Source organism: Temnothorax longispinosus, chromosome 10 (genome assembly GCF_030848805.1).
Source record: "Temnothorax longispinosus isolate EJ_2023e chromosome 10, Tlon_JGU_v1, whole genome shotgun sequence".
Taxonomy (NCBI): domain Eukaryota; kingdom Metazoa; phylum Arthropoda; class Insecta; order Hymenoptera; family Formicidae; genus Temnothorax; species Temnothorax longispinosus.
This window is the reverse complement of record NC_092367.1, coordinates 18,056,500-18,078,157: the sequence shown is the minus strand read 5'-3', so window position 1 is coordinate 18,078,157 and position 21,658 is coordinate 18,056,500. Positions and strand designations below refer to the sequence as shown.

General features: G+C 28.9%; 3 protein-coding genes and 1 pseudogene across 4 annotated transcripts; all 4 read right to left on the bottom strand.

Annotated features, from left to right (window-relative positions):
* Positions 1-120: 120 nt before the first annotated feature.
* LOC139819890 (protein takeout-like) lies at positions 121-3,785 on the bottom strand. Of its 2 annotated transcripts, XM_071789651.1 has the most exons (5): positions 3,504-3,785; positions 3,226-3,416; positions 2,634-2,915; positions 1,772-2,134; positions 121-1,645 (listed from the first exon to the last, which is right to left on the bottom strand). In XM_071789651.1, the coding sequence occupies exons 3-5, from the start codon at positions 2,686-2,688 to the stop codon at positions 1,338-1,340; spliced, it is 726 nt and encodes a 241-aa protein (XP_071645752.1). In that variant the 5' UTR covers positions 2,689-2,915; positions 3,226-3,416; positions 3,504-3,785; the 3' UTR covers positions 121-1,337. The 2 variants fall into 2 exon arrangements, with proteins under 2 accessions (XP_071645752.1, XP_071645751.1); XM_071789650.1 differs by lacking the exons at positions 2,634-2,915; positions 3,226-3,416 and having other exon boundaries at positions 3,504-3,773.
* Positions 3,786-10,129: 6,344 nt separating this feature from the next.
* Positions 10,130-14,098, bottom strand: LOC139819891 (uncharacterized; annotated as a pseudogene).
* A 156-nt stretch (positions 14,099-14,254) lies between these two features.
* Positions 14,255-16,002, bottom strand: LOC139819889 (protein takeout-like). The gene is made up of 3 exons (XM_071789649.1): positions 15,827-16,002; positions 14,926-15,288; positions 14,255-14,795 (listed from the first exon to the last, which is right to left on the bottom strand). The coding sequence occupies exons 1-3, from the start codon at positions 15,903-15,905 to the stop codon at positions 14,491-14,493; spliced, it is 747 nt and encodes a 248-aa protein (XP_071645750.1). The 5' UTR covers positions 15,906-16,002; the 3' UTR covers positions 14,255-14,490.
* A 2,790-nt stretch (positions 16,003-18,792) lies between these two features.
* Positions 18,793-21,238, bottom strand: LOC139820698 (protein takeout-like). Its single transcript, XM_071791141.1, has 3 exons — positions 21,030-21,238; positions 20,076-20,438; positions 18,793-19,956 (listed from the first exon to the last, which is right to left on the bottom strand). The coding sequence occupies exons 1-3, from the start codon at positions 21,085-21,087 to the stop codon at positions 19,646-19,648; spliced, it is 732 nt and encodes a 243-aa protein (XP_071647242.1). The 5' UTR covers positions 21,088-21,238; the 3' UTR covers positions 18,793-19,645.
* Positions 21,239-21,658: the final 420 nt, after the last annotated feature.

Genomic DNA, 21,658 nt, shown 5'->3' with positions numbered 1-21,658 from the left:
AGGCAATAAATCTATTTTGATCACGTAAAAAGTAAGTAATATAATACAATGTTATTAGAAAATCAATTTCTGGCATACTTCAAATTATGTTCTAAAGCACAGAAGTCTGACAGAGGGACATATGATAGAAACAAGCTTTATATAAAACATTTGAATAAATTCAACAAAAAAGACGAGCGTAATAAGAAATATTACATTTATACAAATATTTCATTAAATATGATAGCTTATATATGACAGATTTATTTTTCTTTCAATTTTACCGCACACAGAACTAGACTACTCAATTTATGCATTTATTGCTAATTATTGTAAGATATGAATTGATATCTTAACTACACTCAACTTATAATGCCGCAATTTAGTTAAAACTGACAGTAAAATCATAACAAGTAAGTATACTTCAGATTTATACATAATTAAAAATAATTTATTATTACATACCAGATTTAGTTTTAAAATTGTTTACTAAACAATTACATAAACACAATACTTAATTATTTGAAGCAGTTTTTCTGCAATATTACAAAATGCACTATGACGCGTGCAATATTTAATTTCGTGTGTATTATCTTAAAGTAACTTGTCTTTTTAGTATACATTTTTTGAAAGATATTTTTATGTATGTGTTATTGTCAAAGCCCGAAACGTGGCATTCCTAGGACCGGTTAATTCTGCGGAATAACTGGTCAATCCTGCGGAATATCCCAGCGTTCTTGATTAAAACAGTTTCTCGGAATTAGATTAGTTTTTTATGCGAGGAGGGCCTTCGCCGCACACAGGCTTCCCCGCCTATTTGTGTACTACCTATATACACACATGTTAGTAAACTACTACAAAACTTTGACTTAAGACGCTTGGCCGTTCGGCAGAATTGATTAGTCAATCCTAGGATGGCCCGTGTTTCGGGCTTTGACCATAACATTGACCGCATAACATATGTAAATACATTTACGTTGTTAATGCATGATGATAACAATAAAATTATAAATTAGATAAATAAGAGATACACAGTATACAGAAGATGATTAACACATATGTAGAATATATACACATATATAGATATATTGTAAGACATAAGTATAAAGATACACATATAAGAGACAATACATTGTCGCAATTTTATGTTCTACATATTTGTATGCCTTCTAATAATTTTGCAACTATATCAAATATTGCAATATAAAATCCTCATAAGCATCATGTTGAAAATAATACACAGAGCATTTAAAATTTAAATTGAAAATGTTATAAGTTTTTTGTTTTGAATATTCTTTAAGTGGATTATGAGATAAAGAAATAATTTTGTGACAATGGATATCAAAAACTTAGGCGATTTATGCTCGATCGGGGAAGAGCTCCTCGAACGTAAAGTGTTTAACTATATTGTTGGAAAGCAAGAGAATTCGTTTGACTACTGCTTCTTCAATTGCCGGCTTGAAGACATTAATAACCTCCTGTTGATTGTTGCCTATGAAATTGCTAATAAGTTGGTTCAGTCGGTTCAATTCCGTATTATCCAGTCCGTATTCAGCGTCGTATCCTTTGATATCGAGATTTATCTTCATCTTTGACATGTACACATATCTTTTGCCACCTTTCGTTACTATTTTCATGTCCATGTTTACTTTTGCCTCTACATTATCTGCAAAATTCAGATTAGTAATTATGATAAAAAAAGTATCGAGTTTTTAAATTGTTACGTTAAAACATATATTTTTAATCTTGTGTCGTATTTTATTGCACTATCGATCGATAGAATGCTACGTACCTGTAGTCATATAAACCGGTCCCTGTTGTACAATGGGGACCAATAAACGTATGTCGAAATCATATGTGGCATTCATTCGGATCCGCCTGAATAAGAGCTCGACATCGAAGTGGAGTTTGTCGAGATCTGTACGAAGGTATTTTATGACAAAATCGCAAAGTCCTGACACTTTTGCATCTCTGATAGCTATTTTGGAATTATGGTTATCAGAAATGACTAGTCTGCCAAGAAGGAATGGATTAGCAGGCTCAATGTCCAATTCCGGGATACCTTCGCAGATCTTATCTTTTATATTGTCAATGTTTTCCAAAATGCATTGATCAAGTTTTGGATCTCTACTGCTGCACACGTGAATGTAGGAGGCTGTAAAGGATATAAATCACCTTTGCTAAATTGTAGACGATAAAATTGACTTCGAAGAAATGTACAATTTTTATGACAGGTACAGTTTGTGATTTTAATTATGTTAATATCAAACAACGTTAATAAATCTTGAGAGATACAATATAATGTAAAATTTTAAATTAAATCACAGCATACGTGAGGTAATTATCCACAATTTGTTTATTTAATAAGAAAATAATTGATAATAAAAAATTCCTAAATATCTCCATAGAATCTTTACTTAATATTTCTATTGTACAACTGTCGCGTTAGAATATAGGTACCCTCCACTTTTCAGACTATACAAACGCGAATCTGTTACAAGCGACTGCACAACAAGTCGAGTATACGAAATATGTTGTCGCGTTGCAGAAATTATTTATAAGACGTTCTCTTTTAGATATATGTGCCGTATCATAAAACGCGCGAGGAAATTTCCAACGAGAAATCCTTGTCGAAGTTATAATATTGGCTACACCCGTCACCTTAATTAAGTGCTCGAAGACTGGAACGCGGCTTCTTTTCGTAAGCATTTTTTCCAATGCGCGCTCACGTTATTGCTATCTAATCCATGTTCACGACCTGGCGAATGCCAAGCATGCAGCTTGCATTACCACTGGGCTATTGCATTATACCTTATAATTAATATTATCGCAATGTCCATACAAATTGCAAAGATACGTCTTTACACAACAGAATGAATAATTTAACTTGAGAAATAATGTTTTTTTAACGTCCTCGTCGTGATCTGATATTTGCGCTGCAAATTGTGCAATTCGTTTATCAATAATATTACGGAAAAAAAGAATTAGCTACTGTAGCAAATTTAGATAACTAACGTAAAATATGGATAACTAACATTTTTTTGCAGCGAGAGCTGTAATTTAGCAATATTAGAAAAATTATGCAAATTATTACTAAATTATAGCCCTCGCCGCAAAAAATATAGCTCTCGCTGAAAAAAGTGTTAGTTATCCATATTTTACGATTAAATTTGCTATAACAGCTAATCCTTTTTTTCGTGATAGAGAAAGAATTGTGATTCGACATGATAAAGACACAACACATACACATTAATAATGGAAAGGTTTTTCCGCCAGTGAATATAAAATAATATCTAACTTTAATTGACTATAACTGGCATATTTATTCACAAAATCACAACGTTTCGGTCCAAATTCGGACCCTCTTCAGGTGAACTCTTACACAAGCATTCGACAGGCAATTCGTGACACTGTACCAACAAGTCAGAAACCGAAGACTAAGCAAAAAAAGAATTTCATTTTTGCATTGCGATCGTTTATACATATACATTATATATATATATTTTTTTTTCTTTTTTACTCACGTATTTCTGCTAAAACATAGTTCCCTGTTATAAGCGCAAAAGCAAAAATAAAAGCAAACATTCTCCAAACCAAAAATTTTCACGTAGCAATACTTTCAAAAATTACAATGCGGAGCGATCCGAACAGCTATACAGCGAATAGGTATAAAGACTAATTCGCGTATATCGATGAAGCTTATATATACTTATCCTTGTTCACATAGCGCTTTGCTAAGCACTACCAGTCTCTTTCTCGATCCGTATTTATGACTCACTTTAAATCCATGACCATATTTGTATTCGCGCCAAAGATAAGCAAATTTTATTTAATAAATAAATAAAAACAGAGTAATATATTTTTTCACGGAATAAAACACAAATTATTTATTGAAAGAAATATCTATTTAGCATATGCAGCATGAAAAAATATATTAATATAATGAAACTTATATAAACGTTGCATGTACATTAAATTCATTTTGTAAAAACCCAATTATGAAAAGAATACAAGAAATACCGTAATAATTTAATTTAATACCGTGCTGTATTAAAATAGAATTGCAAAAGCAAAATTAATAAAAGAATAAATCAATTAATTTTTTCAGAATAAGAGAATTGTGTTTGTATACTTTCGCTATGTGTTTAATTTAATTCTTTCATTTCTCTTAATTAATTATTGATAAAAGATAACAGATAAACAAATATCATAAATTTAACTGTCCATTTTTTCATTTTTTTTTAATAGCAGCAGGAATTCTTTCAATGTTGAGACAACTTCGACAGACAAATGTCCTTGGAATAGTATTAATAGAGCAAATTACGAGCATGTGTATATCTAATATATATATAATATGAGTAGCGGCATTAACGAATTAGACAGTTCAGGAGTCGGAAAATATGCTACGCCTCGGACATTTGATCTGATATATATGCGTATATTCAGTACATAACGTAACATATACCTACTATATATATAGTGCAATTACGTAACAAGTAAGATTCTTTTACTCGTAATTATAACCGGTCTGAAGGTTTCTTTGATTGTAATTAAACCAATCAAAGAAAATTTAAATAACAGATTCTAATTTTTTTATACGCTCATACTCTAGATTTATGACGATGTTGGCATAATGTTGGAACAAACAAGGTTTACGTCAATAGCTTGTCTGCATTTCTTAGCGGAGTATAAATAACTTTTGTCCAAAATGAAATATTAACGATATTTCCAAGCAATTATAAAATATTATTTTAGTTTATTAATAAATAACTTAAAGTATGCAAATAAGACACTTAATATTTAAAATGTAAAAAAATTATTCGGACATTTTATTTCACATAAATATACAGGTTCTACGACAGAATGATATAAACATTGCTGTTTACAATTATCCAATAATAGTTCTTATAAGAAAATTTAAATATTAATAGCTATGATATTTTTTGAGATATTATATATAAATTATATAATTATAGATACAGACATTTTAAAATTATTTACATTATACATAATTTATCAATTAACCACATCGACACTTTTATGTTAAATTCTGAAAGCATAATCAATAATTTAATATTGTTTAACTTTTATTAATGATAAAGTATATGAATAGTGAAACAGCCGTCTGCAAGATTTCTTTTATGTATAATAATTACATATAATTGCATAGCTAATCCTTTTTTCCGTGATAGAGAAAGAATCGTGATTCATGATAAAGACACAACACATACACTTATATATTTTTTTTCTTTTTTACTCACGTATTTCTGCTGAAACATAGTTTCCTTTTTATGGATCACAAAGTAATTAGCAAAAGAAAACTATTCTTCTATTCTTCGTAACTAATTATTTGTGATACGTGGTCGTCGTTAACCTTTAGAGGACGGGCAGGTTTTTTCATGACTTTTTATTATTTTTATTTATAACTTTCACATATGTGTTGAAGTGTTATTGTGCGAAAAATAAGCGACTTCCGTGGAGCCTACAAATAGACTTCTCGTCTGGAACGTTAACCAAAAATAGAAAAAATTCGTAAAACATTCATGTGATTGTAAATTAGATTCCCGCAACTACGGAACTTATAGCGATAAAAAAAAACTTCGTATTTTAGTATATGAACAGTTTCAAGTCTAAAAATAAACTTTTCCGTTCTCTACAGGTTAATGACATAAAATATAATAAATAGTAGATATACTATTTAATTTTGATGCTATATTAGTAATGTATTGTATATTCTTGTTTAAAAAATCATTATTGAAGATATAACATCATCAAACTTTCATCTACAAAAGTTTAGCCTTTTTACATTTATTTGTACATACTTATTCAAAAATAAACTTAGAATACTTATTATGTTTTGCGAAAAATAGATATATTCTTTAAATATATATGTACATCTTCTAAATTATTATTCAAAATAGCCCATTATGCTGGAATTGTGATCTACATCTCTTTTGTAAAGTTGTTATAATTTCGGTGTATACTCAACAACATTCTAGAGTATTTCTCGATAAAATCAAATCAATCTATCAATTTTGTATTTTTTGGACGCAAAAATTTGAAAAAAGCAGTATTAACATATAAATTTTCATAAATATTTTCTTGATAGAGAATTGAAGATTAATTTTACTCTTCAAATAAAATCATCCGCATAATTTTAATACAGAATTAAGTTAATTAATTAATTATATAAATTTTAATTGAAATAAAAGACTAAATAATAAGTATTTGATTATAAAAATTAGAATTTACTAATAATAATTAGCTTACTAATATCGTTAACCGATTGACATAGTCTATGCCGTTTCTATATAAATTAAATCAAAGAAACAATAAAAATTAATATTAATTAAGCTATAAAAATTGATATCAGATAACGAGATAACCTATAAATGTAGTAGCGTAATAATAGCGTAATTGACTTCTACATTTATCAATGATCAATCGTAGTCGAGTGTGATTTTAAAATCGTTGATCGACCTTGACATTTGGCGAAAAGCCAATATTCTACTTCATTTAATTCAGAATCCTATACTAGTGTAATGTCCTTGAGACGTAGTATATAATCTAAAAAATAGATGCTAAAAATATTTATACAGTACTAAAATAGAAGATATTGCATATGCGAACAGATTCCGCGATTAAACCTCCATTAGATATTGTTTTAAAATCTTTCATTTTTCCATTGAATACTTGGCATGCCATTTTTTTGTAATACTAGACACTACAGACGCGTGCTTCGCGCGCGCTATTTAGCTTTAGCTGCAAATGAAGTATGCGCCAGCAAGAGAACCAATCGGCATCGCGGAAAGAAGAAGAAGGAGAGGACCACATCTACTAAGCAACGATGTTTATCGAAGCAATTTAGCTGCGAGGATACGAGGAAGTTGTATAAATAATTTAATTACACGTCTACTATCGTCAGACATGACATTGGTGTTCAACGTTAAATGGATTAAATGCGGAAATTTGTAAAGAATTCTTAGAAGCATTCCGTGAAAACAAAAAATAAAATGTTATTTACAGAAAGTTTTTTTATATTAGCAATTAGCAAATTAACGTATTAAAATGTATTATAATAATATTAGCGTAATTGACTTCTACATTTATCAATGATCAATCGTAGTCGAGTGTGATTTTAAAATCGTAGATCGACCTTGACATTTGGCGAAAAGCCAATATTCTACTTCATTTAATTCAGAATCCTATACTATAGTGCAATGTCCTTGAGACGTAGTATACAATCTAAAAAATAGATGCTAAAAATATTTATACAGTACTAAAATAGAAGATATTGCATATGTGAACAGATTCCTGTTCTAGAGAGAACTGTTAATCTTATCGACATTATTTGTTGACTTTTTTTATCAATAATTAGAAAAAAAGCAAATTAGATTAAAATATTCCAAGTTTAGCTCTGTTTAATAATTTAATTAAATAACTCTCTTTACGAGATTTCTAACGCGCTTTTGAAAACACAATCGTGTAACATATTAGGATAAAAAACGTTGCATGTGAAATTGCGTCAAGATAAAATGATGATAAAGCAAGAAAATAGTGTGCTTACGTAAATGCTAATGAAGTTATTTATATACATTGATTATAATAGTTACTATATTAATATTTCGAACTTTATCTCAAATTCTTTAGAAATTGAGCAATATAAAAAAGAACAAATAGACACCTGAAATAATTAAATAACTTTTTGCAGACTATGATTACAGTAATACGTAAAGTAGAAGCAAATTTGATGTGTTTGATGATGTATGTATTACAACATCTAATATACGATTATTAATATATTACCTTGCAAACAGTTCACATTTAACAAGCAAATACTTTTTCACTTATTTTAATTATAAATGTTATGATATAGATTAATTAAATAAGATAAGTATTTTTTATAAGCTTACTACCAAAAAATGTTAATAATTAACGATTACAGAAATTATTGTCGATGAGACTGGAATTTATTGTTAAATTTTACAATATTTATAAAACACCTACTTAGTTATTAATTGAAAAGGAACACAATAAAATTTAAGTATAACCGAGTATTTGTGAAATGCTAATATTTGTAAAAAATAATAACATTTTTAGAAAATTTCAGAATAATGCAAAAAACATTTACTTTTAAATACTAGCAGATTTTGAAAAAATTTTGGGAAAATTTTATTATTATTGTTTTAACCCTTGGTGGTCACTTATGGGATTAGCATAACCCCAAAAATTTTTCAAAGCAGAATTACACTAACTCCAAGCTTAACTTTTACAATTTTTTTTTCAATATATGCTAATATTAAATAATTAACAAAATTAATATTATAGGGTTTTACAACATTTCAAGAAAGTTCAGTAATTTTTTTAAGTCAAAATAATGAAAACTGTAAATACGACAGCCGAGATTAAAGTCGCCGGGGTCGTTTTGACCTCGGAGTGACCATTATAAAACTGTAGATAAATGTGATCACGAAGAATTAATAATAACAATTGTCAAAATGTATCATTTTTATAAATTCGTTATCATCATTATTAAACTAGAACAGAGATAAGTCACTGACAAGCACTTAGAATTAGAAAATTAAGGAATACTTTTATTGACGAAATTATAAATACTTCTTTGCAAATTTGGCAACATATGATATTAAGCAGTAAAATATCTTCTCGTTGCTTTAATTCCAATTCCATTTCTTTCGTTGTTGACGCGACGCGGTTGAAAGCACTGAATAAAAATATCACTGTGAAAACATATTTATCGACACACAGTAAACATCATACTTTTCTGTGCAGATTTAATTCTGCATTCCGTACTTGTCAGCGAAAAGTAAATTCAACCCGGATTGAGTGTTTATGCATAAAATATAATAATCTACATCTACGTATATAATGTAAACTACGTTTAACGTATTATGTAAATAATGAGTAATCCATGAATTATTAAACATTCATATTTTGTTATAGAAATATCAGAAATTTATATTTTGCTTGCAATTTTATTTTCAGTTACCATATTTAATTTGGATACAAACGGCAGAGATTTGGCGGAGGTTTGGTGGAGGCGACACAAGATCGACGGCACAGGATCGGCGGCACAGGATCAGTGGCACAAGATCGGTGGCACAGAATCGGCGGCACAAGATCGGCGGCACAGGATCGGCGGCAGAGATTTAGCAAAAAATTTTAGAAACTTAATTACAATCTAAAAGTAACTTTCGAAACTCTTGCAACTAATGGATATAACTCCGAAAACTTCACACCAGTCGACATCAATGGTGCCAGAATTAATGTGAACATTTAAAAACACGGTTCACGTGGTGGGAATACGCACACGAAGAGAAGGCACGTGTGTATGTAACGTGTGCGCTCGTAGCCTCGGCAATCTTCGAACAGTAGCTGAGGACATCCTCCCTCTCTCTCTTTCTCTCGCGTCATAATGCGGATCTTGCGTTGTAATGCAGAAGGTATTGTTTATTGCATTATCGATATTCTATAAGCTCCATGTTTTTGTTCCAATTCCTGATTTAAATGGATTAATTGGCGTTGATAGCAGTCCGCAGTAACTGTTTCACCCGGATTCAGCACCTCATAATAAATCATTCCCTTGATATCTCACCAAATGCAGAGCAGAATCTTTTTCTGAACATGTTTGGCTTTGCGATCGATGTTGATGGTTCGTCTGGATTCCTCCATGACTTTTTGCGTTTTGGATTATCATAGAGTATTCATTTTTCGTCCCCCGCAACGATTTTCTACAAGAAAGACTTCTTACGCTGCTTATTGAGAAGACAAAGACCCGCCACTCGTTTTTGTTGGCTTCAATGAGTTTATGCGGAATCCATTTCCCTTCTTCTTAAATTTTTTCCATCTCATGTAGGCGTTTGGAAATGGTTTGTTGCGTCACTCCCAACTGCTCTGCAAGTTCTTTTTGCGTTTAAGCCGGATTTTCAGCGAGCAGCTGCTTCAAATCATCGTTCTTGCATTTTCGAGGCTTCCAGAATGTTGTCGATTAGACTGAAATCACCGCTTTTAAACCGCTAAAACCAAAATAAGAAAACATGCTATTCAAATTTTTCAATAAAAATAACTTGGCACTTTAAATTTATAGATGTAATATCTATAAATCAAATTTGTTTAAAGATGCTATATTGAATTTTGTTTTCTTTATAACAAATTTATTGCATCTCAGTACAACAATAATAATATAATAACAAGTTGTGACAAATAAATTCTTCGTAATCACAAATAGCATAGCAATACATCTAGCAATTGAAATAAATCAGATTCTTTTGTATTTTTATATACATATATTTCAAAATTACAGTTCTAATGCAACAGGAACCTGGTAATTAAACACGCTGCAGCAATGTACTTTCGAATAAAGCTGAGTAAATTCAATGGCAAATAAGCGTACTCGTGAACAACGAATCATATAAGAATAATCACAAGTGTAGAGCTAAGAGATTAAACATTACCATATCTGCATCAGATCGTCTTTTTTTCCATTTACTGCGGATGATGAATTGCATAACGGTTATGCAACGTATGTGTATTCCATATTGTTACAAGAAACACTTTTCATGTATTATATTCTATTTATTGTTGGTAAAACATTTATGAATATCGAGACTAAAGTGAAACTAAATCAAGAGCGGTTATTATAACATATCTATATTTAAACTTCTTTTATCGCTATTATCAAAGATGATATAATATCATGAAACAATATTTTATTTTTAGCCTTTTTAACATTTCCTCCTCTATTGTATGTCTGTTTTCATTCTTACAAAAATAAAATCTCGTCAGTTTTTTTAAATATAACAATAAATATTGAACCAGTTATTCTTTAAATAGATCACAAAAGAACGGAATGATCAATGATCAATAGATTACAATGTTTTGGACGGTTTATGTTCGATCAGGAAAAAGTTCTTCGTAAGTAAAGTGTTTTACCACATCATTAGAACCACATCAAGATGACCCGTTTGAAGATCGTTTCTTCTAAAACCGATTTAAGAATTTTAATAATCTCTTCCTGATTGCCTACAAAATTCTTAACAATTTCATAGAATTATCCTAATTCCTGCTTTTTGTTCAAATCAAATTCGACATTATAGTTCTTGGGGTCGATATTAATCTTCAACTTCGATATGTATGCATATGTTTTGCTGCCTTTAGCTGCCAGTTTCATGTCCACGTCGATTTTTGCTTCTATATTATCTGTAAGCACACAATTTAGTAATTTCAATAAAAATATAAATAAAGGTTTTAAAATGTTTTATCTAAAGTATCTTTTTGTCGTATAACATTGACGTCATCAATTCTCTCTCTCTCTCTCTCTCTCTCTCTCTCTCTCTCTCTCTCTTTCTCTCTCTCTATTTACATACCTATAGTAATATAAACCAATCTTTTATAAGAGATGGGCACCAGTAAACGTATGTTGAAATCATAAGTAGTGTTCACTTGAGTCCGTTTGTATAAGAGTTCAATATCGAAGTGGAATCTGTCTGTGAGATCGTGTGAAGGAGGGCGACAAAATTACACATTCCCATTATTTTCGCATCTCTAATGTACATCTTGGTGTTAGGCGCATCGGAGACGAGTAGTTCGTCAAAAGTATATGGATTGCCTGGCGGAACGCTCAATTTTGGAATTACCTTGCAAAGGTTTCCTTTCAAATTATCAATGTTACTTATGATGCATTGATCGAGCTTCGCGAGTCTCTGCGGCTGCACACATGAATTTAGGAGGCTGTAAAGTGTAAACATTTTATTTAAGTGACATTTTTAGATAAGATTATCAGTAGTATAAGTATAAATAAAAGAAGAATAAAATATACTTCAAAATAATGTGCATTTTGTAATATAAATAATAAATTTAATTTTTTTTCTGTATAACATTAATATCAAACAGCATTAATATCACGTAGCGTCAATATTAAATCTTTTTAAAAATTCAATATACAAAGTCTTTTTTAATAGCGTTAGAAAAGAGAGAGAAAAGAAAGAAAAAGAAAAGGAAAAAAGAAAGAGAAATGACGGACGATAAAAAGACAATGAGAAGAAAGGGAAAAATTTATATGAAGTAATGGTTTATGAGAGTTGCACAATTAATAATAAAATAAATAATAATAAGACATTCCCCCTAAATATCGTCGTAGAACTTTTATTTAACATTTTTATTGTACAATTTAAATATTAGAATATAATTCCGTATTTTTTAAACTTGCTAATGCTAACAAACCTGTCATAAGCGACACGCTCGCAGCAAGCCAAGTCTGTAAGACAAATTGTCATATTGCGGAAATTCATTATAAAACATTCTCACGTACTCGTACATGCCATTCCATAAAATATGTGGATAAACGCTCGACAAGGAATTCCTGTCGAAGTCAATACCATCGTTACTGTTGCTTTGATTAAATACAAGGACTATAATGGGAACGGCTTTTTTTCGTCCGTCGTTTTCACACGCATATGTCCTTCACATTATTACTGTCTACATCCATAATGCTAGGTACGCAGTTTGCATTGCCAATGTATTATACATTATAATTATTGTTAATGTTTACCACAACTTAGAATTGTTTAAATCTTTTACATTAATTATCTAATTCGACAAATGTTTTATTAATTATTCGAATTTCCTAGTTGCGGATCAAAAGTGTTCCGGTTTAAGAATTACGACAATCTGCACGGTTAGTATGAAATGAATCATATGCGCGCGATGATATAGATAAATACTGACCTCTCATTTACTCACGTATTTCCGCTGCAGCATACGTTGTTATAAGTGCAAAGGCAAAAATAGTAGCAAACATGTTTTAAACCAAAGTGCTTCCTATTGCGAAGTAATACTTTCTAGAATTGTAATATTACACAGATGCACGACGAACGTATATCGAGACAGACAATTGATCAAGCTTATATGTACATTGTACATATCCTCCTTACATTGATTTAATAGTCTCTTTTTCTTTCTTTTTCTTTCTAAGGCAATGATTCACACAAAGATCATGGTCATGCTCATGTCAAATGCGTATAAACATCTTTCATAGGAAATAGGCTTTTTATTAATTCAAAAAACATAATTGACACAGCAATGTAAGTAAATATTGTGTTGAAATAAAAATTTAAGTATTAATAAAAGTAGCATATTCAATTATATAATTTTGCGAATACGCAATTTTAAAAAAATATATAACTTGAAAAGTATAGTACTAAAAAAAATTGCATTTAGTGAAATTAAATTTAGTAAAAAATTGAATCTATTTTTCTTAAAAAAAAAAACTATATATAAAGATAAAAATTGTATATATATATAAAGAAAAAGCAGAAAAGTAATTTCATAAATTAAATTTTTTTTAGGTTCTTCATGTATATATGATCTGTATTTATAATCTATCTTTGTCAAACAATATTATAACTAATAAAATTTATATTAAAGATATTTCTGTATAATTGTTTTCTTTTTACGAGAATCTTTATGCCATCTAAAATAATGTATCAATAACAAAATAATGCAAACGAATTTTCTCCTAAATTTCTGTAAAACTTTGCAAGATCTATACAAATACTAAAATTGAAACTCTTTTCTGCAATTATTATATATACATGCAACAAATGTAAACAGATGTAAGATTTCTTTGAAATCTGATGATGTCGCGATTGTATATTTTTAAAACGTACGAATTTTTTCAATAATCTACGATGATTAGCAAAAACTAGTGCTTCTTTTTGCTCTTTGTGACTAATTGTTTATGCTGTGACGCAATCCTGTCTCTACTGAATAAATATATTCAATGCAAAGAATATATATTAATTTATCATTTCAGCATAAAAAGTACAGAATTTTGCATTTAAAATTAAAAGAAGAATTTTGTATCTTTGCTTCTATCATATTTGATGTCATAAAAATTTCTATCCTGTCGATACATTTTTTTTGAATAAATAAAAACGACTCTTTTAATACATTTTTCTTTTAGCATTTTAAGAAAAGCCATAATTTTGAATATGTTAGATTTAAAATAATATAAAAAATGTACATTTTTAATGCATATTATTGAAACAAATAGCCCATTGATTTTAATCATCCCCATCTTAAATTTATTGTGTCGCAGATTATTTATAGAGCTTTATATTAAATCTACTTAAATTTTTTATTAAAAGTTGTATTATGAATATAATACAAAATTTAATTTTAGCTCTTTTATTATTACGAGCTATATCTCTTATACATATGTATATAATGTACATGAAATGGTATTGAGACAAAAACGTTATTGTTTAATTAAATGTATTGTTACGTATAAATAATTATTATTTCATACAAATCTGCATTGTTAAGCTAGTAATCAATAACAATTATATCTTCATTTTCGTTATTTAGCAAGAATATAAAGTGTCGTTAGTTATTAAAATATTATAACAAATCTTGTGCTTTAATTATTCTTCAAATGGATCACAATACAAACAAAATAATCACGTGACAATAGATCTCAAATTTTTTGACGATTTATGTTCGATCAGGAAAGAGCTCTTCGTAAGTAAAGAGTTTGACTATGTTGTTGGCAACCAAGAGAATCCGTTTGGTGATACTCTCTTCCAGAGCCGGCTTAATAACTCTAATAATCTCCTGTTGATTGTCGCCTACGAAATTCCTAATAATTTCGCGCAATTGGCCTAATTCTCTTTCATGTGAAAAGTCAATATTATATCCTTTGATGTCAAGGTTTATCGTCATCTTTGAAAAAAACATATATCTCTGGTTGCCTTTGGTAACCATTTTCATGTCCGCGCTTACTTTTGCTCCTACATTATCTGAAAAATATATAATTTAGCAATTTCAATAGAAATATAACGAAAATATATATTTTAAATCTCTCTGTTTTGTTGAAATAAGTATCATTGAAATATTATCTCATTTTAATAAATCAATTATTTTATATACCTGTGGTAATATAAACTTGCGCTGTGTTAGTGATGGGCACCAATAAACGTACGTTGAGATTATAAGTGCCGTTTATTTGAATTTGTTTGAATAACAAATCAACATCAAAATGGAGTTTGTCGATATCTAGGTGAAGGTAGTTCACAACAAAATCGCACAGCCCCGTCATTTTTGTATCCTTAATATATAATTTGTTATCGGGTGAATCAAAAATTACTAATTCATCAAGAATAAGTGGATTGTTCGATGGAATATTCAGGTCTGGCATTCCTTCGCAGATTTTATCCTTCAAATTTTCGACGTTGTTGAAAATGCATTGATCGAGATTCGGGTCTCTGCGTCCGCACACATGAATGTAGGATGCTATGAAAAGAGTATATTATATATATATATATATATATATATATCTTCGTTTATATTTGTAATTTTTTATAAAATTGTAAATGTAATGAAAATAGAATAAAAAAGGACTGATAAAATATATACTTCAAAGAAATATGCAATTTTTTAAACACAATTGTTAATAGTAATTTATTTGTAATTGCAATGTTAAGCAGAACATTAAAATCTTAAGAAATTTACATTAATGGAAAGTTTCTTTTAAGAGTGAAGGCGGCGAACGAGAATGAAACCAAAATGTTATACGTTATAATAATTATTATCGCAATACTCACAAATTACAATAAATTAGTTGTTCAAAAATCTCGTTTTACATCAAGTAAAACAAGATCATCGAAAAAACTAAACTCGAAAATAATATTTTAGCGAAATATATTTTTTTGTTACCTGAGTTTTGCAATTTAAATACTGTAATAATTCTTTTTACGTATAATGCAAAGAGTTGTGTGCTATAATTGTGTGTTGCAATAAAAATAAGTATATGTATCTCTTATTTACTTACGTACTTCCGCTGCAACATGTACTGTTATAAGCACAAGAGCAAAAGCTGCGGCAAACATTTTTCGAAATATTTCTTGCATATTTTTTAAGATTATACTATGGAACAGTATTACACTTAGAAAACACTCGTGATCCTAACACGTTGACCGACAGGTATCAAGACTGATATAAACGTTCGGTCATACATATATGTATCCTGTTTCGCATTGATTTAATCAGCATTTATCCTCTCTCTTAGTATTTATAATGATTCATTCTAAGACCGTGGAGATAATTATATTAATTATATCTATATATATGTATATATAATACGCACCTATAGTAATAGACATCTTCTTTGATAAAACAAAAAAAAATTTGTTTTAAATAAAAATATATTTAACACTTATAGCACATGGAAAAATATCCTATTTAAAAAAAAACTTGCGGATATAGCACTAATAAATGTTACATTTACCTGTAACTAATTTTACAAACATGCAGTTTCGTAGAAAGAATATCTTTTTAATTGTTATAATGACGGTCAATATCGTACTTCTTCCGTTGTCATTTAAAAATAATCAATATCCAAAGTGCTATATAATTTTATTGTAAAAAATTGTTTGTTCTTTATAGATCATAATTACATACGATAAAGACACAAGAAAAAGGAAAAAAAAAGATAAATATAAATATAATTAATAAAATTTAATTTTCCTAGATTTTCCATACAGGGATATATGTAAATGTGTTCGTCTTCCTTGAATAAAATTTACGTCAAAGAGATTCTGCGTAAATTTTATAATAATATACATAAATCTTTACACCATTTAAATCATTGTTTGATATAAATTTCTATATCATCCCTATATCAGTGATATATTGATAAATCAATGCTTGGAGCGAAATGATTAATTCTGCAAGTATCTGTAAAGGAGTTTCAAAATTCAAGAATATACATTTTGGCAAATGTGTCGTATGTAATAAATATAGATGATGAACACAGAACTTGTGACATTGTATAACATTACTTTGAGGTTAATATTAACCGCAACCACAGACGCGCTCTTGTATTCAAAGTTTACTAATCTACGAAATAATTAACTTCCTACATATTTTTTTTACTTTTCACTAATTATTTATACCTTGATAAAAAGCTATATCTGTGTTATGTAAATACTCAATTTATGCAATGAATCATGATAAACCTGTTATCTTAGCATAGAAAATGTGGAAATTTGCACATGCAGAAGGAAATAAAAAAACTGATTTTTGCTCTATATTCTTATATATATATGTACATACACTGTTATATATTATTAAAGTGTTAATTGTTTCTATTTGTATATTTTCTTTTCATAAATAAAAAATCCTTTTAATACATCTTTAATGTGTCTTTTGCCTTTAAATACTCTTAGAATAATTATATGTAATTAGAATATATTAAATAAAGTACAATATCAAGGTCTCGCCTGAGTACGAACTATAACGAACTATAAACAAATGATTACGTTATAATACACAATTTTTAAATAATCTAATAACCATTCCCTATTCGCGCTATTTAAATGCTTAACAACATAAAAACCGAATTTAGTAATTGTATTGCGAAAATTTTAATACAGAGACTCACGATATTAAGAATATTCTTCGTTATAAATGACTAAAGTTGATTTTTCTTATTATTACATCTGAATATGGAACGAATAAAACATATTCATATATTCATATGTTGCAACTTTGTTTCTCTAGAACGCAAAAGTTAAAAAAAAGAAGTAATAATAACAAATCAATTTTAATCCAACGTTCCTTAATTAAATAAATAATGTATTTTATTCTTCAAATAAATATATACATAATTTTATATATGTAAGATATCTAATCAATTTTTTAAATTTTCCAATTAAACGATTAAAAAATGGGGATTGATAGTAAAGGAATAAATAATAATAGTAATTATTTATATTAATATCAGTTGATTGTCGTAATTTACATCGTTCCTATGTCAAAAAGGAACAAATTAAATAGTGGAAATGGAAAAACTACGAAAATTTTGTTAAATAAATGCTTGACAAAATTATAAATTTATCATGCAGATCATGTGAATTTTAAGAATTCTATGCAAATCGACATCGAGAAAACATGTAAAAGAATCATCCAGTTAAATTCCATTACGTAGTGCAGAATCTTTCATTTTTCCTCTTAATACTCGACTGATTTTACGTCAATATCGCCTTGAACAAATATCGCGTCTACGAAGAAACATTATTTAATATTCGTTGCTACGAGGCATAAAATAGTTGCATAAATTGTCTAATAATAGTACTTTTATATCGGGTTTTCATCCAATGCTAAGTGAACTAAATGCGGATGCTTGCAACGAAATGTGAATAAAGACTCGACAATTTAAAAAATCATAAATAATCAAATATAATTTACACATTACATTCTTCCTAATGAATTAGTGAGCTGACAGCTAATAAAAAAATTTTTTTTTTATATATGTTTTGCCATGGATATCTCATAACATTAAAAAAATTAGAAAATTAGTTTATATTTTTTCATCACCTTAATAAAGAAAAACATCCGATCACTTTAAAATATTCTAATTTTAATTTAATTAAACATTAAATTTTTATAATTCTTTTAGCATCTTTTAACAAACATGCGACGTTAATTATTAGTAAAACAGCAACGAACTGTTTGCACCAACAATATGTAAATTGTTTCTATCAATAATATATAAACTGTACACGAATAGAGCCTCTGAGCGTAAACTGTTGCTGCAAAAGTGTAACGAAGATTGAATAAACAGTTGTTTAAAAGAAGTTCAATATTGTTACTGAGCATTTGCGGATGCAGTTTTACATGTTATTTGCGCAAACAGTCGTCACGAATTTACGCACATATTTTGTAAATATGATAGCGTTTTGCTATTTGGGAATATAAATAAGATAATACTTATAATCGATATACATATATCACATATTAAATCTATATAAGTCTTCTTTATTAACGTTATCACAGATATAACAATCCAATATTTTTTATTTTAATTTTATTTTATATACCTTATCATTTATTTAATATAAAAACTTAGTCAATTTAATATAAAAAGAAATATATCAGTTCTTTATTTGTAATTTTCACTACGTCGTCAATACATAAATAATAAAGTTTTTAGTTTAGCAATATTCTCAAACGTCACGTTCAAAGTAACACGATAGCAAATAGGTATTCTTTTTTTGTCGAACTATTGTTCTATACAAGCAAATATTATTTAGTATAAATCGGTGTTAGCAATTAATGACAATTATTACACGATATCTGTTTTTATCTATGAGCTATGTTTGTATCGTCGATTTTAAAACATTGTAAAAAAATCTATTTTTCGATTAATCTTTAAACAAATAAATTGTAGAATGCACAAAATAATCTTATAATGGCTGCATTCCGATATTCACTGTCAGTACTAAAAATCTATATTTTTCTATAATTGTTGAGGATAACTTTAGTGTAATGACATGAAGATGTTGCTGACACAATGCACGTATATATACTTTCAATAACTGTATGAATAAGGTTTACAATATAAGCAAGAAAACAAAGACTGTTAGTGGAGAGCGAACGGGAACCGGAAGGGTGCGTGTAGAAGAAGTGTTGCGTGTATGTAGGAAGATAAGTAGTACTCTAAGGGACACATAAGTGTCGCTAGAAAACGTCTTGAATATGTATTCCTTAACAATAATATTTTATGTCACATATACTATAGATTTCATAGTACAGTTCTGACAGTTACTGACAGTAAATATCGAAGTGCAGCCGATGACACATTAAAATTCTAAGCGATTTGTTCGGGGAAAAGCTCCTCATAAGTGAAGTGTTTAACTACGCCATTAGCAATCGAAATAATTCGTTTGGAGATTTGCTCTTCCAGTGCCGGTTTAAGACTCTTTATAATCTCTTCTTGATTCTGACCTATAAAGTTATGAATAATTTTCTGCAATTGACCAAATTGATCGCCTTCCACGTTGTACTCAGCGTTGTATTTTTTTATGTCGAGGTTTAACTTCATCTTTGCCAAGTACGTATATCTCTTGCCATTTCTGGTAACTATTTTGAAATCCAAGCTTACTTTTGCTCCTATGTTGTCTAGAAGAACACACAGTTTGGTAATTTAAATAAAACTATATCAGATATATCTTTTGTGTTAAAATAAATTTTTAAACGTTTACTTTATTTTAATAAAAAATCGACTATTTTTTACATACCTGTAGTAATGTAAAGGGGTCCCTTATGTACAATAGGTACCAGTAAACGTATATCGAAGTCATAAGTGGTTTTTGCTCGGATCTGGTCGAATATAAGCTCAACATCGTAATGGAGAGTATCAATATCTGCACGAAAATGAGTTATGTTGAACTCACAGAAACCTCTTATTTGCGCATTTATAATATATAATTTGATCTCGGGCGTTTCGGCAAGGACTAATTTTTTAATAATAAACGGGTCATTTGATGGAATATCCAATTCCGGTATTCCTTTGCATATTTTAATCTTCAAATTATTTATGTTGTTCAAGATGCATTGTTCAATTTCCGGATCTCTGCGGCCGCATATGTGAATGTAGGAAGCTGTAAAAATTAGAAGTTTTTCAATCATTTTTTATAATGAAATATTTTTAATAAAATTGTCAGTAGAATTAGTTTAAAAAAATGTAACAACGTTAAAAAGTTATATTTTAACAATAATATACTTTCTGTGTTGCAACTAGAATATAACATTACACTCGCTATTTGTTTTATAGATAATTTCTGATATTTATAAGAAAAGTTATTTTATTAATGCAGATTATGTATAATTTTTAATCAAATAAATAATCAAAATTTGCTGAATATTTTTATCTTTTATACACACAAATCACACAATATACATATGTTAGCATATAGAACATACATAGTATAAAGTGAACTTTTTGTCTTAATAGACTTGTAACATAAATTTGCTTAAAATACATATATTTGTCGAAAAATTCAATGGTAGCAGATTTTTGAAAGTTTTCGAGTTAACTGAAGCTAACATAAGTATTATTAAAACTCATATAAACAGAAAACAATCACAGTATGGCTTTACGAGTAGAATTTTTCTATTCAAGCAGTAAGTATGGAATGAATCGTGATCACATAATGATGGAAACAAGTACGTATTATCTTTTATTTACTTACGTATTTCCGCTGCAGCATATGCAATTACAAGTGTAAAAGTAAAGATCATAGCAAACATTTTCCAAGCCGAAAATTTTTTTCTTACAAACTTTCTAAAAATGTAACTTAAAGAACAGTTGTATATAATCTTAACAGCTGTATTCCAAACGCAGTCTTAAGACCGACTCACGTGAATTGATCACGCTCTGACACGCTTGGCTCTAGAACAACGTGACCGCCGGGGGACGAAGCCCTCGGGGCACGCGCTCCGCCTAACCGAGTAAGTAAGGAAACGATGAAAGTAGTGGTATTTCACCGGCGATGTTACCATCTCCCACTTATGGTAGACCTCTCATGTCTCCTTACAGTGCCAGACTAGAGTCAAGCTCAACAGGGTCTTCTTTCCCCGCTAATTTTTCCAAGCCCGTTCCCTTGGCAGTGGTTTCGCTAGATCAAGCTTTTATATATTTATATATTAAAGCGAGATAAAATTTTTATCAAGAATTTTTTATCTGCGTAATTTTTATAATATAAAAAAACTGTAACAATATATTACTTAAAAAAAGAATAAAATTGCAATAAAAATTAAAATAAATAAATAATATAATTATGAGTATGAGCACGTGTACCACATGCATAGCTCAATTCTT

Coding starts and splice junctions, on each gene's coding strand:
- LOC139819890 (XM_071789650.1), bottom strand. CDS start 3,564: ATGTTTGCTTTTATTTTTGCTTTTGCGCTTATAACAGGGAACTATGTT. Junction 2,135..3,503: donor CTATGTTTTAGCAGAAATAC/GTGAGTAAAAAA, acceptor TATCCTTTACAG/CCTCCTACATTCACGTGTGC. Junction 1,646..1,771: donor ACCGGTTTATATGACTACAG/GTACGTAGCATT, acceptor TGAATTTTGCAG/ATAATGTAGAGGCAAAAGTA.
- LOC139819889 (XM_071789649.1), bottom strand. CDS start 15,905: ATGCAAGAAATATTTCGAAAAATGTTTGCCGCAGCTTTTGCTCTTGTG. Junction 15,289..15,826: donor ACATGTTGCAGCGGAAGTAC/GTAAGTAAATAA, acceptor CTCTTTTCATAG/CATCCTACATTCATGTGTGC. Junction 14,796..14,925: donor GCAAGTTTATATTACCACAG/GTATATAAAATA, acceptor TATATTTTTCAG/ATAATGTAGGAGCAAAAGTA.
- LOC139820698 (XM_071791141.1), bottom strand. CDS start 21,087: ATGTTTGCTATGATCTTTACTTTTACACTTGTAATTGCATATGCTGCA. Junction 20,439..21,029: donor ATATGCTGCAGCGGAAATAC/GTAAGTAAATAA, acceptor TAATTTTTACAG/CTTCCTACATTCACATATGC. Junction 19,957..20,075: donor ACCCCTTTACATTACTACAG/GTATGTAAAAAA, acceptor GTGTTCTTCTAG/ACAACATAGGAGCAAAAGTA.